Raw genomic sequence first — 15,696 nt, 5'->3', positions numbered from 1 at the left:
TGTGTAGAAAAAAATTAGGCACAGTTAAAATTTTATTTGTAGAAGTTCAAAGTAAAACTTCAGGCTCTGTGAATCCCAATTCCCCACAGAAGCGGGGTAAATAAGTTGTTGCATAGACAAAAAACCAGAACCCAGCTCCGGAGAAGCTCAGCTGAGGCAATCCCAACCCACCACCGTCAGCAGAAGACTCTCGCTGACCCCTGCCCACTCTGTCCCAACTAAAGACACACACACATCTTTCAATGGGCTGAAATGCTTACCACAAGGCAGGGACCATGCCAGGGCCATGATGAGATCACCCAAATAATTGGGGTGGCGAACAAAGCCCCACCATCCAGAAACTAGAAGATTTTTTCCCGTAGAAGTATGAATGGTTTTTAAATCTATATAAAAACAAAAATACATTTTTAATGATCTCTAAAAAAGAGACATAAAATCTTCATTTAATATACATCATACAAATATAAACTACTACTTACGAGCAAGCTTTGGATTAGTGGGATTTTTCCGGAATTCATTCTTCTGAGAATTTGCACATCGGAAGATTACATATCCACAAACTGTAATTTTAAAATAGTTTTTTGTTAATTTAGATATACCCTAATACATAAAATTGTCTGTAATTTCTCTCAGAAATTATTTCAGGGCTCTGAGGAAATGTTCAAAGCAGAGAACATTCTGATTTTTTTTAAAAACAATTTGAAAACTCTCAAGCCCAGAATGTCAAAAAGCAACTCTTCTGAAATCTCTCTCATTAAATACTTTAAAGGCAAAATGCAATCACATCCCCAAACAAAATAAAATCTAAGAAAGCCCACGACAATAAAATCAGTGCTAGAGTTTGGTGTAATCAAAATTACATGCTATCTATGTTAGTTTTGATATCTAACATGAACACTTTATTAATAAAACACCAGCTTAGAACCAGTACCCCTTCAAATCAATGTGGAATCCCACTGCAAACCTACAAGTTGGTAGCTTTATTTAAATTTCAAAATGTTGACATCAACAGGCCCTGACTTACCTATTGTACTGTCAGTCCTGAATAAATAGAAATACGTCTATTCCGTATTTTTAGCTTAACTGTAAAATATATAATACTGCTTGAATAACACACAGACACAATTGATACAGATAACCAAACCAATGGTGAAACCAATTTTTTTTTTTTTTTTTTGTACCAGGGTTTGAACCCAGGGGTGCTTAATCACTGCCCTTTTATATTTTATTTAGAGACAGGGCCTTGCTAACTCACTGAGGCTGGCTTTGAACTCATATGATCCTACTGCTTCAGCCTCCCAAGCTGCTGGGATTATAGGCATGTGCCACCAAGCCAGACAAAACTAAATTTTAATTTTTACCAACAACTTAGATTTCTTCTTTTACAATGGACACTGATTAGGCTAGCAAAACTAGCTATAGATGAATGAAGTTCAATGCTTATCTTGCACAGTCTCTGGTGGAGGAGTTTAATAAATGATTTAATGACAAAGAACTAAAGAAAATCCATCCTGAAGTGAAATTATATGACTGGGCCGGCAGGCTTCCAGCCAAAGCTAAACTGGACCCCTCACTTCCCAAACTCGCTTCCCTCTCCCCACCACTCACCCTGCTGACATGCTCCCTGTCCATCTCCATTCCATTATTTTTTTCCTAGCAATAGACCTTTCTGGCAATGAACCTTTATTTTCCTTATTTATGGGTGGTGCTGAGGATTGAACCCAGTACCTCACACGCTAGGCAAGCTCTGTCACTGAGCTACAACCCCAGCCTGTTCCCACTAGTCCTCAGTACCTAAAACTCCAAGCCCCACACTGGCGCTCACCCACATGCCTCAGGCCACAATGCGTCTTTTCTCCTGTGAGAATACTCTGTGAGCTTTCTGAGGGCAAGACCAATCTTCCCATTTTTAAAATAACGACTCAGAAGAGTAGGCACTCAACAGAAAAAAATAAATCATGATTCAAATTTTTAAATTTTAAAACAAGATGTTTTGTTTAAATATTATGTTTAGAGACCTACTAAAGAACAGACACATGAAGCATCCATTGTCTGCACGAGATGCAGAATCTTTTTATTACTCATCCATCACAAATCACTTCAAACCTGAGCTAACCATGACCATTTAAAATGGCACGTTACAAACAGGTAGATACCAGGGCACAGCAGACCTGGCCCACAGCACCTAGTTACCCAGAAGCTCAGCTTTAATACTCACGTTTCAGAGCAATAATCCCAGCAGCTACAGGCCAAGACACCTCATGAGGGTGAGTGACTAAGTAAAAGGCTTGGAAGCTATAGATAAACGGAACCCACACCAAATCTCCAAAGGCCAACATAAATCCAAACCCATCGTGGATGATGTCCATGGTCGTCAACACGGCTTCCTGTAAGGACACAGACAGGGGAAGGAAAGAAAAAGCTTCCAAGTTTAAAGTATTCAAATACTGTGCTAGTACTGTCAAATGTGAAGGGCTCTGGGAGGGCACACCAACCAAAATTTTGTTAAAAAACAGGGAGCTATGATTCCCCTGGCCTGCACTCTGCTGTGCTCTACCCCTAGTCCGCAGCCCTGTAACAGCAGACCCCAAAGGGGTCCTCCACCCACTTTCCCCTCCTCCAACCACAGATCAGCCCTGCCCCCTGCAGCCTTCCTCCCTTCACTTCTCAGATGCTCCTGCTACTTTACTTGTCCAGTCTCTCTCCACTGAACCATAACCCTCCAAAAGTGGGGACCATGTTTTCATCTTTGTCACCCCAGCACAACATGGAGAAGTGTTCAAAATGTGTCTGAAGAAGGAATAATGAAATTGCCAGTTCCCTTTGTTTCAATTCCAGGGGCACCAATCTAATTTCTGATCATCACCTGGCTTTTCTTTCCTTCCTTCCTCCCCGCCCCACTCCTCTTCATTACTAGGGACTGAACTCAGAAGCATTCCATCATTGAGCTACATCCCCAAGCCTTTTTTATTCCAAGACAAGGTCTCACTAAATTGTCAAGGTTAATCTCAAGTTTGCAATCCTCCTGCCTAAGCCTCCCAAGCAGCCCACCCATCTGGCTTCTCATATGCATTTTCCACAGAAGAAATAAGCTACCTGGTAACATGGTCAACTGCTTCACCCCTCCTGGTAAATTAACAAAAGTGCGATCCTCTCTGGGGGGTTGTCTAGCATGAGCATATTGAAGAGTCAGATCACCTCAGGATCTGGACCCACGCAATCCAGACACCTCCAATATCAAACTTACCCAGCCTGGCGAAGGAGACCTCTAAACTTCAGTGTATGCTCCTGATGTAGAAAGATTAGCTAGTACAAGCTCTATTGAAGGATCTGAGTTCTAGTTTTAAAAGAAAAGAGTGATACCTCAAGAGCTTTGTTTTGTCCCTACAAAGAATGAAAAAAGATATCAACCCTCAAGACCTGGATCTGGTCTCCTGGTACAAAACAGGATAAAGGCGATTCTTTTAAAAAGGGACCAGACAAAAGCAGATGCGGATAACAGCCAGGGCCCAAGAGGGTGGAAGTGAGAAGGACCAAAGCCTAAGCACCCAATGCCAGGTGAGCAGGACTCTCAGGGGCACCCCTCCTGGAGCCTCAGGACAATCCCAAGACAGGCTCTTCCTGTCGTGTATACTTAAACTGGCATTCTCAGTTTTTCTTAAGGTGAGGCAGTTTCATATAGAGGAATTTATACCAATTGACCTTTCAAGAAAGCTATTAAGCATCTGCTAATTACCTGTGGCTGAAGAAAATCATAAAATCAAGTCCCTTCCTGGAGAAACTTGACAACTGAGACAAGAGGATGCACAGCGAACAACCTCCCAGCCCAATCCCCCACCCCCGGGCTCTGTTAATGTTGCCTTAAAGAGCTTTGCCTTAAGATGCAAAAGATTTCCAAATCTACCACAAGACAGAAAGCATGAAGGAAGGGGCTGGGCATACAGCTCAGTTGGTAGACTGTCTACCTTACATTCACAAAGCCCTGGGTTCAATCCCCAGCACCACACACACACAAAACAAAACAAAACCAAAAAAAGAAGGAAGAAACTAGAAGGAATCATTACTGACAACCAATCAAAAACAAATCTGAGATGAGATAAAGCAAAAGTGAAATATCATTTGTGAAACGTAATCTATGTGCTCCTCAGGAGCTACTACATCACAGCAGACAGACCTGCACTGGCAATACCAAGAGTTACTCTTTTAATTTCAAAAGCACACTTTATTTGGGGCGGATCTGGAATTCATGCTAAAGGACTTGAGTATCGAAGGCCATCACCATCTTCATAGCGCACAAAGCTCTGAGCAGAGTCTATGCGAAGGGGTGAGGGAGTTCAACAACAACCTGTAACCAGGGGTAACATCAATCCCTCTACTTATAAATGAGGTTTGTTGAACTTCAAAGAGGTCCTAATCCTCCTAAAGAAAAGGGGGCTGGGGTTGTAGCTCAGCGGTAGAGCACTAGCACTTGCACTTGCCTACTAGCACGCGGGAGGTCCTGGGTTCCATCCTCAGCACCACATAAAAATAAATAAAATAAAGGTATTGTGTCCAACTACAACTAAAAAATAAATATTTTTTTTTAAATGATGAACAAGAGGATTACCAAAATATGAATACCAAACTTTCAAACCACTCTTTATGGTTCTGCATGGAAAGCCAAAATTAAAGATCAGCTTCAGGAGAGGGTAAGGAAGGGGAGAAGTGCTGATTCCAAAGTAGAGGAGAATTCTCTCCAAAATGTCAGCTGAGTGTCATAAAAACTTATTTTGGGACATAAGAATGTAGGCCTGCCAATTTTGTTTTTAAAACTGAAAGAAAACTTGTAATATGGAGAAGGTGATTGCAAAGATACGAATAAATATGATAAAAATATATCTAACATAGGGCTGAGGAAGAAATGCTTTCTAAAAGAAATATTTTCAGTTGAGACAGAGAAGACCAGCAAAACACTTACCAGTCTTCATGCCACAGAAATCATTAGTGGCCTATCAATTATGAGAATGGCCACAAGTTGGAAACAACTTTTGAAATAAAGCTGGTCTCCTCAATGTATCTTGATTTTATAATCCATCTGGTTAGAGCCTCACTTTTTATTTTGAAACATGAACATTATTTCCCCCATCAAATCCATCTGGTTAGAGCCATTATGATGGGAGAAATTTGTTCATGTTTCAAAATAGAAAGTGAGGCTCTAACCAGATGGATTATAAAATCAGAAATCTTCTTCTTTAGCTTCCTCTTGACAATCCAAAAACACCATTCTAATTAAATGATTACCAATTTCCATGTGATATAGTAATTAAACAGTTAAATTTTAGTTATGTGAATCAGTCACTACTCAAAAAAAAAAAAAAACAGATGTCAATTCTTATCTACCAATTTTAAATACTTACAATATTATTTTTAAATAAACGCTTGCTGACACACATGGATGTGTGACCAAAAGCCTAGAAACCTGGCATCAGCCCTGCTCAGTGCAGCACCTCCACGCCCTCACACAGTGGCACTTCCCACCACCTCACAGCAAGCTGGAGGAGGCTGGATTCCCCCCCCTTTGTGTGCAGACAGCAAGACTCCCAGAGGTCAGGTCATTCACCCACTGTCAAAGCCACCGGACTCCAAGGCCTGGGCTCCTAAAATTAATTACCTCGTTCCAGAGGGCGTCCACCACATACAGGAGCTGGAAACTGTTAACCAAAATCATGGCCAAGGATGGAGCAGCACGGTTCTGTACTTTCATTTCAGCCAAAAGCATCACTAAGTTAATAACCACCTGAAATAAAAGAGGGAAATATAGTCTCAAAGGACCTTCCCAGAGATGCCAAGCACTACTCAGAGGAAGAAGGAACTTTCCAGCCTAGAAGCCCAGCAGACACCGCCCTAACCACGAACCTCCACTGGGGACGAGGTATCAATACCGGGAACCCCTGGCCACAATGCACTGAGGATATAATGTCACTTCTGTGCTGCTCTTGCCAAAATGTATAACCTCACTCCAATCATGAGAAAATACTGGACTAACCCAAACAGAGGGACACTTATAAAATAACCAACTAGTATTCTTCAAAAAACTGTCTCTCACTAGAGACAAGCAAAGACTCAGCAACCACTAATGTTAACTTGCTGTTACGGATCACCATAGTATGGCAGATCAGATGTTAACACTATGGGAAGGGGAATGAGGACAGCAAGAGACCTCTTTATTTTCATAACTCTACTGCAAGTTTGAAATTAGGCTTTTTTTTTTTTTCCCCTTAGGGCCAGACACGCACACCTGTAATACCTGTGGCTTTGGAGGCTGAGACAGGAGGATCAAAAGTTCAAAGCCAGCCTCCGCAACAGGGAGGTGCTCTGCAACTCAGTGAGACCCTGTCTCTAAATAAAGTACAAAATAGGGCTGGGGATGTGAATCAGTGTTCAAGTGCTCCCAAGTTCAATCCCTGGTACCCAAAAAAAAAAAAAAAAAAAATAGGCTTTTTTTAAAAAGAGCAGGAAAATACATTTTTTCTTACATTAATTCATCTACACTCTCACTTTCCTACATAAAGGTAAAATGATTCAATAAAAATAAAATGAGGCGGCTGGGGATGTGGCTCAAGCAGTAGCGCCCGGGTTCGATCCTCAGCACCACATACAAACAAAGATGTTCTCTCCGCCAAAAACTAAACAATAAACATTAAAAAAATAAAAAATAAAATGAGGGGCTGGAGTTGTGGCTCAGCAGTGGTGTGCTTGCCTTGTAGATGCATGGCGCTGGGTTCAATCCTCAGCACCACATAAATAAGTAAACAAAATAAAGATATTGTGTCCATCTACAACTAAAAAAAAAATATATTAAAAAAATAAAATGAAATGAAAGGGGCTGGGGCTGTAGCTCAGTGGCAGAGCACTTGCCTAGCACAGGTGAGGCACTGGGTTCGATCCTCAGCACTACATTAAAATAAACAAGTAAAATAAAGGAATGCTATCCATCTACAACTACAAAAATTTTTAGAAAAAGAATTTTTAAAAATAAAGTGAAAATATTACAGAAAACACTGTGTTAAATAAACAGAATATGGAAAGCTATAATTATTCCTAAAAACACAGTGCCCACTTCTTACTTTAAAATTATCTACATTTCTTTCTAAATGCAAGAAAAATTTCTATTGTTAAATTAAAAAAGTAAAAAAGGACATACCCATCCAATCAATCCGGGACGCAATTCACAAAAGTATTTGAGATCAAAAGCTCCAATTCGAGGATTTAATTCACGGCCAATGAAGAAATCATAGACAGCATTTCCTGAGAATGGAAAAGATTTTACCCAAACCGTGTTCCAAACAAGGCTCTAAAATCTCATAGCCACCTATTATCCAGGGGTCCCAATTCAGCTGCCTACAAGAGCCTAGGAAAGTTCTGGTGGTAAAAGGTAGGAGGATCCCACAGTACGCAGGGAGCTGGGGATGCAGCCTCAGCAGAAGGGCACAGACTACACCCTTTGAAGGCCCCCATTTTGAGGGAACCAGAAGTTCTTTAAATGTACAATTTTTTAAAACAAGCAACTTTATTAAAAACGCTTAAACAGTTTAGGTCAGAATCAACCAAAGTATTGATTATTTCAGACAAAATAATGTTATAAATTGTGATTCTCAAAAAGTTTTTACAAAAGTATTTATTGTCATCAAACAACTAAAGGAACAGAAAAGTATAAGAGAAAAAAGTTAATATCTTCTTCTAAATTCATTTTTCTTTAGCTTTTTTTCCATCTTTTTGTTTTTTCATATTTCTCTTCTTTTCCCATAAAATGAAGCTAGAAGGGAAACGTGGGGGTGGGGGGGCAGTCATCTATTCAAGTCTAGAAATGGCTGCAGAGGGCTCTGGCATTCATCTAACCCATGATTCACCACTGCTCACCAGCGCTGGCAGGAGACAGTTCATCCTTGGGTGCTTTCCAAGAGCGAGCGTAGAGGTAAATACTCATGATCACTGAAAAAATAGTGGCTGCAAGGGCAAACTGAAGGAAATGGTTGTACACATAATAAAGCTCAACACCCCAGAAGAGAGATGTTCCGATGAATGCAGATGTCAAGATAAATGCATAGAATCCTTTAAGAGAGAAAAAAATGGGATGGGAGGGTTATATTAATCCGGGGCTCACATAAAATTTACATCATTATAAAACAATCCAATGTGTTGGTTTTGGTTCTGGGGTTTATTTGGTTAATTTGGTTTGAAGACAGTGTCTCATTGTGTTGCCCAGGCTGGTCTGGAACTCTAGAGCTCAAGAGATCCTCCCACCTCAGTCTGAGTACCTAGGATTAAAGGTACATACCCTGGCACCCGGCTAATGCAGTGTCACTTGTCTTACTTTCATGATTCTGACTAAATAGACACAAATCTACAAATAAGCAATATCTGAGGTGTAATCCTCAATACCATAATTCTTGTACAATTTTTCAAATATTTTAGCATACTTATTCTTTTTCATTATAAGCAATCATTATCTGCTTTTAATTAAGGGAAAGCTGAAGTTCACAGAAATTCACTGTTAAGAGTCTCAAAATGCAGGGCTGGGGTTGTGGCTCAGTGATAGAGCGCTTGCCTAGCACGTGCAAGGCCCTGGATTCAATTCTCAGCACCACATAAAAATAAACAGATAAAATAAAGGTATTGTGTCCAACTACAACTAAAAAATTAAAAATATTTTTTAAAAAAAAGAATCTCAAAATGCATTTAATACAAACTCTCAACCCAAAATCAGTTTTTTTTTGTTTTTGTTTTTGTTTTTGGTGCTGTAGAATGAACCTAGGGCCTTGTGCATGCAGGGCAAGCACTCTACCAACTGAGCTATATCCCCAACCCCTAGATGGCTAACTATTAACAGAGCTTGGCCATGCACACATTTTAAAATCTAATGTCATCACTGAATGGTAAGGTAATTTTAGTTGTTGTAAAATTATAAGTATTTATACTTGAATTAACTTGTCAATAACGGCTTCCAAAGGTTTTAGTCATATTCTACCATCTAGAACTGACATTCAAGACCCCACCCTCAGAGTGCAATCAAACAACCCTCTGGTAAAGCTGGGATGTGAGGACCTAGCAGGGACATTCACACACACAGCCAGATTAGAAAGCAGCCTTGAGACTCCTCCAACTAGTCCTGCTGCCACTGACCCATACAGAGAGATACCGTGAACTATTTTGTCTTTTGGCTGGAGAAATAGTTTTGCTTATGGAAGCCAAGTGCCTGAAAGCTAAGTCATCAAATTGGATAAACATTCAAACACAAAAAAGAAGCAGACCTTATTTATACTAGAATTAAAGTCAAAAGCTTTCATAAAGTGAAAAAGTCATTTCTAATTTATTTACTACTTATGTCCTCATTAGTTTATTCCCACGAATATTTTTAACTTTAACTTTTAAATATATTCACTCAACTCCCATAAAATTTAAGATAAGAAATGGTGGATTAAAGCAGTTTTTTTTGCTCTCTAGCTATGTGGATTAAAAATAATTATTTGAAATTTCTTAAGTGGCAAAATCTTATGAAAAGAAATTTCTTAATACTGCAACCAGAATAACCAGAAGAGGAAGGTTTTTTCCTTTTTATTAGAGCTTATAGTTATACACAGTAGCTGAGTTCATCTTTTTAAAATGACATATAAATGAAAATATAATCTCCTCTACTTCAGTCTACTCTTCCTCCCCACCCTTTCTCCCTATTCTCCTCCTATTTCTTTGTGATATCTGATTCTCCTCCCTTTTTCCCTTATTTTATTTTACTCTAGCTTAGAGCAATCATTCCCAAGGGATCAGGCAACTAGCAGAACTCCATGTCCAAGTACTAACTAAGTCTCTGTGCAACACCCCTCTAAGGGAAGGAAACAAAAGCAAAACAGCATCACTTAGAAGGAAATAAACTGTACCCTAGAAAGAAACCCACAGAACACTAATATCCTGAGACCTGATAGCAAAAAGTAAACCCATCTTTCCCCAGACTCCACTTCACTGGCTGGGCACACACATTAAAGAGAAGGGGAGTGTCACAGATTCTAAAATTTGTTCCATTAGCAAGGAGTTTGGTGAAAGCAAATAAAAAGTCTGCCAGCATCAGCAAACAAGTTTTAAGCACCCACTGGCATCTGGCACTGAGCTACAATAGATGCTTCTCATGACATTAAAAGGCAGGAGGCATCTAAAGTATCTGTGCTTCCCTTTTCGAACCCAGTAAAGTGATTTCAGATAGACTAGATGCTGGATAAAGCACTAAACAAAAAATATCCAAGTTAGAAAAGAGCATGGACAGGATAAAAAGACATTCAAACAGATACAGATAAGGGCTGGAATCATAGCTTAGTGGTAGAGAACTTGCCCAGCACGCAAGAGGCCTGGGGTTTAATCCCCAGTACCACACACACAAAAATATATACATACACAGACCAGTTCCTGACTTAAGTGGTTCGACTTACAATTTTCCCACCTTACATGGTACAAAAGCAAAAAACATTCGGTAGAAACCATATTTCCAAAATGGATCTCTTCCCAGGCTAGTGGTGCTATTCTCTTTGGTGCTAAAGTGTGCCAGCAAGCCAAAGCTCCCAGTCAGCCACGCATCACAGGGTGAATGACTGCCAGGCTCCAGTGGACTATAACTAAGTTAGGATGTTAGGTAGATTTGATGTATTAAATGCATTTCTCCTTCCACTATTTTCAACTTAAGATGGGTTTGTGAAAACATAACCACATCTTAAGTTGAAGAGTATTTGTAATATAGTTCCCAAGAAAATAAAAACACTCCATTTAGTCTAGTAAAACACTCATTAAAAGATTACAACATAGACACGTCATAAAAATCAAGTTAATGGTACTTTATCAAAGTCTTCAAATGGCCAAGTTGGACTGATCCCCTCAGTATATACTCCTATACCCCGGGAGGCACCCAGACCAACAGGGGGCAACATGTGCCCATTTCTCAAGCTGCTATGTGGGACCACGTCATCCTGCCTTGCTGCCCACATCTATGAGCACCCACTAGTGCCCACTCATCTACTGGCACCAAGAAAGCAACAGGGAACACAATCAAGCCTCAGCCCACACAAGTACATTCTAACGTGGGGACCCCAAAGAACAGGTAAATACACTGATGTGGGAAGGCAAACTGCCAAGAGAGAACAATAAAATAGGGCAAGGGAAAGAAAGGGACCTAAAGGCTTCTCTGAGCAGAGATGTAACAAAAGTTTAAAAAAGTAGCTATCAGACATTTGGGGGAAAGTTTTCCAGGCAAAGGCACAAATTCAAAAGACAGTTCAGACCCAGGCAGCTGGAACCAAATGAGCAGGGGCAGGAACAGCTCCCAGGGTCAGAGTGGCCAAGATGCCCACACCAGTAAAGGGCTTCTCTCAGGCCATGGGAGTGCTTCAAATGATGAAACCCTAGACAAGTATAGTATTTTAAGTAGTGCTAATGCTGCTAAGAAAACTAAACTGTATATTGTTATGTTGTGTGCATGTACAAATATGTAACAACAGAGTACTGCCAAAGCACAGTCCTACGCGGACATTTAAAAGGATAATTTTTTTTTAGTATAACTTAAGATGTACACTTGTGTCAGCCCTATCAAAAGTAATTAAAGCTGGACAGTATAAAGGAAGGGATCTTGTGTGACAGTGCATAATAATAATGATGATCACAAAGGATTCTAGAGTCACAGGTATGTCCTGAGTCAATCTGAGCCTGATCTCAGACATAGAAGTCTACCTAACCTCCTCTGTAGATTAACTCAAGCTGTTTTTCACTGACATGATTGAGTTACTGTCTTCGTGGTTTTCAGAGTCTGGCTGAAATACTAATTCCTTTTGTGCTAATAGTTTACAAAAAAAAAAAGTAGTAGTAGTAATGCTTTTCCTATCTTATTTACTGTTGTCTTACCATGATCCCTGCCATATGATGCCTTGACTAGTTACCCACCAACAGCCACCATGGACCTCTGGGTCTGCCCTGATACTAAATACCAATAACTGTCCACGCCCCACCTGATAGAGGTCATTTCCAGCAAGAAACAGCTTGGAGATGTTGTTGCTCACTTTCCATAGAAATGTAGAAATTGACAGTGGGGAAATGTAACAGTGGTTCATTTTATGCTTTGACTATAACCCTTGCTGCTCTGCCACTGTAACATTTCTCTCCTTCTTGCCCTCCTCTTCCCTAATTTTTCCCCCTCCCTAATGACAGGGCAAACAGGATTACCTTTCTTCTCCATCCTAGGCAGAGTTATCTGTCCTTAAGCAAACACCCACCACAGGAATGAAGTAACTCAGAAGATCACAGAAATGACTATCTCCCAAATTAACAAGTGAATTATACCTCTGGACAGACAACTATAAAATATAGCCTTTGAACCACCCCTTTAAAACAAAACCCTTCTTGAGGCTGGGGTTATAGAGGCCTCGAGTTCGATCCCTAGCACCAAAAAAAAAAAAAAAAAAAAAAAAAAAAAAACCACCCTTCTCCCTGATGGGCAGAATCACAGACTCTGGGACAGGAGTCCCCTATGTTTCTCCTTTGCTAGCAAAGCAATAAAACTTTTTCCTTTTTCTCAAAAGAAAAAAAAAAAAAAAAAAGTAAGTACAACTATAATGCACCAATAACAAAATGTGGAAAGAAAAACATAAGAAAACTAGGTAACAGGAACGACTGAGGTGGCTGTTACTTTTCATGACATAAGTTTTATACATTGGCTACAGGTGTAAGTAGTTTATTTGTATGTCCTTCAAAACTGAGAGATAATTGTCTATTGATTAGTGTAATCAACTGTGACAGTTTAAGGAGTGCAACTCCTTAAATTTTCAAGTCAACTTGAGTCATTAAAAAAAAAAAAAAAATCACCATTTAATCTATACTTGAGTCTTCTTCCATCAACAAGAGGGGTTCCTTCTGCAACCTGAAAAGAAAAAAAAATTTAATTAAAAAAAATACATTACCATCTTTCCTATGTATTTTGATATAAACTTCTAATATAAATAATATATCTTCTAATATAAGTATGTAGTCTTCTAATATCTCTTAAATTTCACTATGCCTTAGAAAGAAGATACCTCTTTTTTTTTTTTTTTAATATATTTATTTTAGTTTAGTTATCGGCGAACACAACATCTTTGTTTGTATGTGGTGCTGAGGATCGAACCCGGGCCGCACGCATGCCAGGCGAGCGCACTACCACTTGAGCCACATCCCCAGCCCCAAGAAGATACCTCTTAATAAGAAAATACAGTAATTTGTTGCAGAAAAATTTTAATGGCAAGTCCTTGATGAAGCAATTCCACCCTCAGGAATTTATCTTAAATATAAATGGAATTAACAACATCTCAGTGTACTAAGAACACTGCCAACAGCCACTCTTCCCAAACCATCCTATGTACCACAAGACTGAATGTGCTTAAATACCTTTACATCTGGGGGCTGGGGATATAGCTCTGTTGGTAGAGTGCTTGCCTTGCATGCACAAAGTCCTGGGTTCAATCCCCAGCACCAAAAAAAAAAAAAAAAAACCTTTACATCTGATGAGTTCCTACCTCAAGAATCTTCAATTGCTTAAGCCCCACTCACAAAACAGAGTATAACTGCATTGTCTCACATTTGCAAGGTCCTTGCAATCAGGCTCTGCTCTACTTATTTGTCTACTATGTCCAGTGTGCTATTTGGTATTATGCCTGCATAAGTCAAAGAGTTGTCTGTTATACATACATATATGCTCATCCAGTTAATAATTCCATGTGATTCTTTTATCTCTAATAAGCAACTGTGAGCATGCTCCACGGACTGGAACGTTCTCATCTTTTTACCTGGCATTACTCACAGCACGCAGCACAGTGATTCCCACAGTCAAAGTACTCATGAAATACAGGACTTGAACTAGATAAGTGAAACATCCACTTGCCCAGGGACAGCCACAATGTACTTCCCAAAGTAACTACTCAGAAATGTAGTGACTCTCTTAAAATGTAAAATGCTAACACAATATCATGTGCCTGTAGCCTCTCATTAGCTATCAAAAGGAATCCAAGAACAGAAACACATAAACTGTCTGAGATCATAGGATTAGCAAACCCCACCTGATAAGGTCAAAATGATCCTTATCTATTAAAGGTGTTTAGTAAATATTGTCAGGCCTTAGCCTGTGAAAACACACACACAACACACACACACACAGACACACACACTCTCGTACTTTTTAGTCACTCTGGTCAGTGTGTGGGAGGGTGTGTGTGTGTATGGACACATAATTTTATCCACTGAAACTGCTTAATAAATCATCATCTAGTTCAAACTAGCCATTCCCTAAATTAATCTGAGTTTGACTGCAGAGTCTTATTCGAGGTTCATTGGCACAGCTGAGAGCCCACAGCATTCGGTCTGCAGCTCTAGCCCAGCACTGGCACTCACCACCCCTAACAGAACTGATCCTTTGGTTTACAGCTGGCAAACTTGCAGAGCCCTAAGAATAAGATCCTTAAATGAATTATTTATTGCTCAGGGAATCTCATGTTCCTTTAAATATATTTAAGTCAAGTACTCTACTGAAAGAAGAGAATGTTACATTTAGCAATGGGAACAAATTTAAAGGATATTACATGAGTTTGAAAAGAACATAAAATGTTCTTGACAGTGAGTTTCTGAAAGGGATAAAAATTAAAAACTCATCCTATTTTTTTAAAAAAGCAAAAGAGTGAAAAAGTCCATTGAGCTTAGCTGCCTAACGATTAAAAAGCCATACCTGGAATGACAAGTACTGAGGGTAATACTGTTTTCTGAGCTCCCTCCACCAAGAGTCAGGCTAATTTGAAAAATAGCTTATTCTTTTTATTTGGTTTGGAAAGTTACACAGGAAATTTCAATCAGATTTTTAAAGCTCCATTTAATAAGCAAGTATTCTAGAGCACAGGAGTAACTAAGGAAGTTTTGGTGACTATGTCCAACAACAGCTTAAAACTAGTATAAATTGTCTAGAAAACATAAAAGAAAGGTATGGAAAAATCTCACCATATTATGCTTTACTAGCAAAAACTTACCTTCCCAATTGGCAACAAGGAGAACAGAGCTTGAACAAAAAACCATAGCAGGTAGATTCCACATACTCTGGTTTCCCATAAGTCGTACAAATTTGGCAAAGGAGGGGGAAAATTCAGAAGACTGGGATCTTTCTGTTTACACATCAACAGCAACAGGAAGAGGAAGACAGGCAGGCCAAGCATGATGAGGGTCACACCTGCAAATAATTAGTGAACATTAAAGGTTCAAATTTCAATCCAGTTTATTTATTTAGTTTAATAATCACCATGGCACATGCCTGAAATCCCAGTGACTCAGGAGGCTGAGGCAGGAGGACCAAATGTTCGAGGACAGCCCAGGCAATTTAGTGAGCCCCTATCTCAAAATAAAAAAGAAATAGGGCTGGGGATGTAGTTCAGTGGTAGAGTGCCTCTGGGTTCGATCCCCAGTACCCACCCCATCATAAAGAAAAAATCATTTGGGCTTCTTTATGGTCTGAAATCAATTCCTAACATACCATCAGTAACTCTAATCTCTCCCTGTCACCTCCAATAGGCAAGCAACCACTGACATTAGAGTTACAAGAAGAGTACAAAGCTGAATCCCACCTCAGAAATCAAGCTCTAAAAATGTTTAACCTCCAGGGACTCTAAGAGCAAG

At 39.6% G+C, this 15,696-nt stretch overlaps 1 protein-coding gene across 1 annotated transcript in view; it reads right to left on the bottom strand.

The window, feature by feature from the left end:
- The window catches only part of Lbr (lamin B receptor), a 28,878-nt gene that overhangs the window by 2,102 nt on the left and 11,080 nt on the right, over positions 1-15,696 (bottom strand). Inside the window, exons 6-13 of the mRNA XM_076831386.1 lie at positions 15,057-15,253; positions 12,874-12,928; positions 7,900-8,091; positions 7,184-7,287; positions 5,651-5,776; positions 2,219-2,387; positions 480-560; positions 261-383 (exon numbers count right to left, since the gene is read on the bottom strand). Coding sequence (XP_076687501.1) covers positions 261-383; positions 480-560; positions 2,219-2,387; positions 5,651-5,776; positions 7,184-7,287; positions 7,900-8,091; positions 12,874-12,928; positions 15,057-15,253 — 1,047 coding nt within the window. The remainder of the gene's footprint in view (positions 1-260; positions 384-479; positions 561-2,218; positions 2,388-5,650; positions 5,777-7,183; positions 7,288-7,899; positions 8,092-12,873; positions 12,929-15,056; positions 15,254-15,696) is intronic.

The sequence above is a fragment of the Callospermophilus lateralis genome, chromosome 13 (genome assembly GCF_048772815.1).
Source record: "Callospermophilus lateralis isolate mCalLat2 chromosome 13, mCalLat2.hap1, whole genome shotgun sequence".
NCBI lineage: Eukaryota > Metazoa > Chordata > Mammalia > Rodentia > Sciuridae > Callospermophilus > Callospermophilus lateralis.
This window is presented reverse-complemented; position numbering and strand designations above follow the sequence as displayed.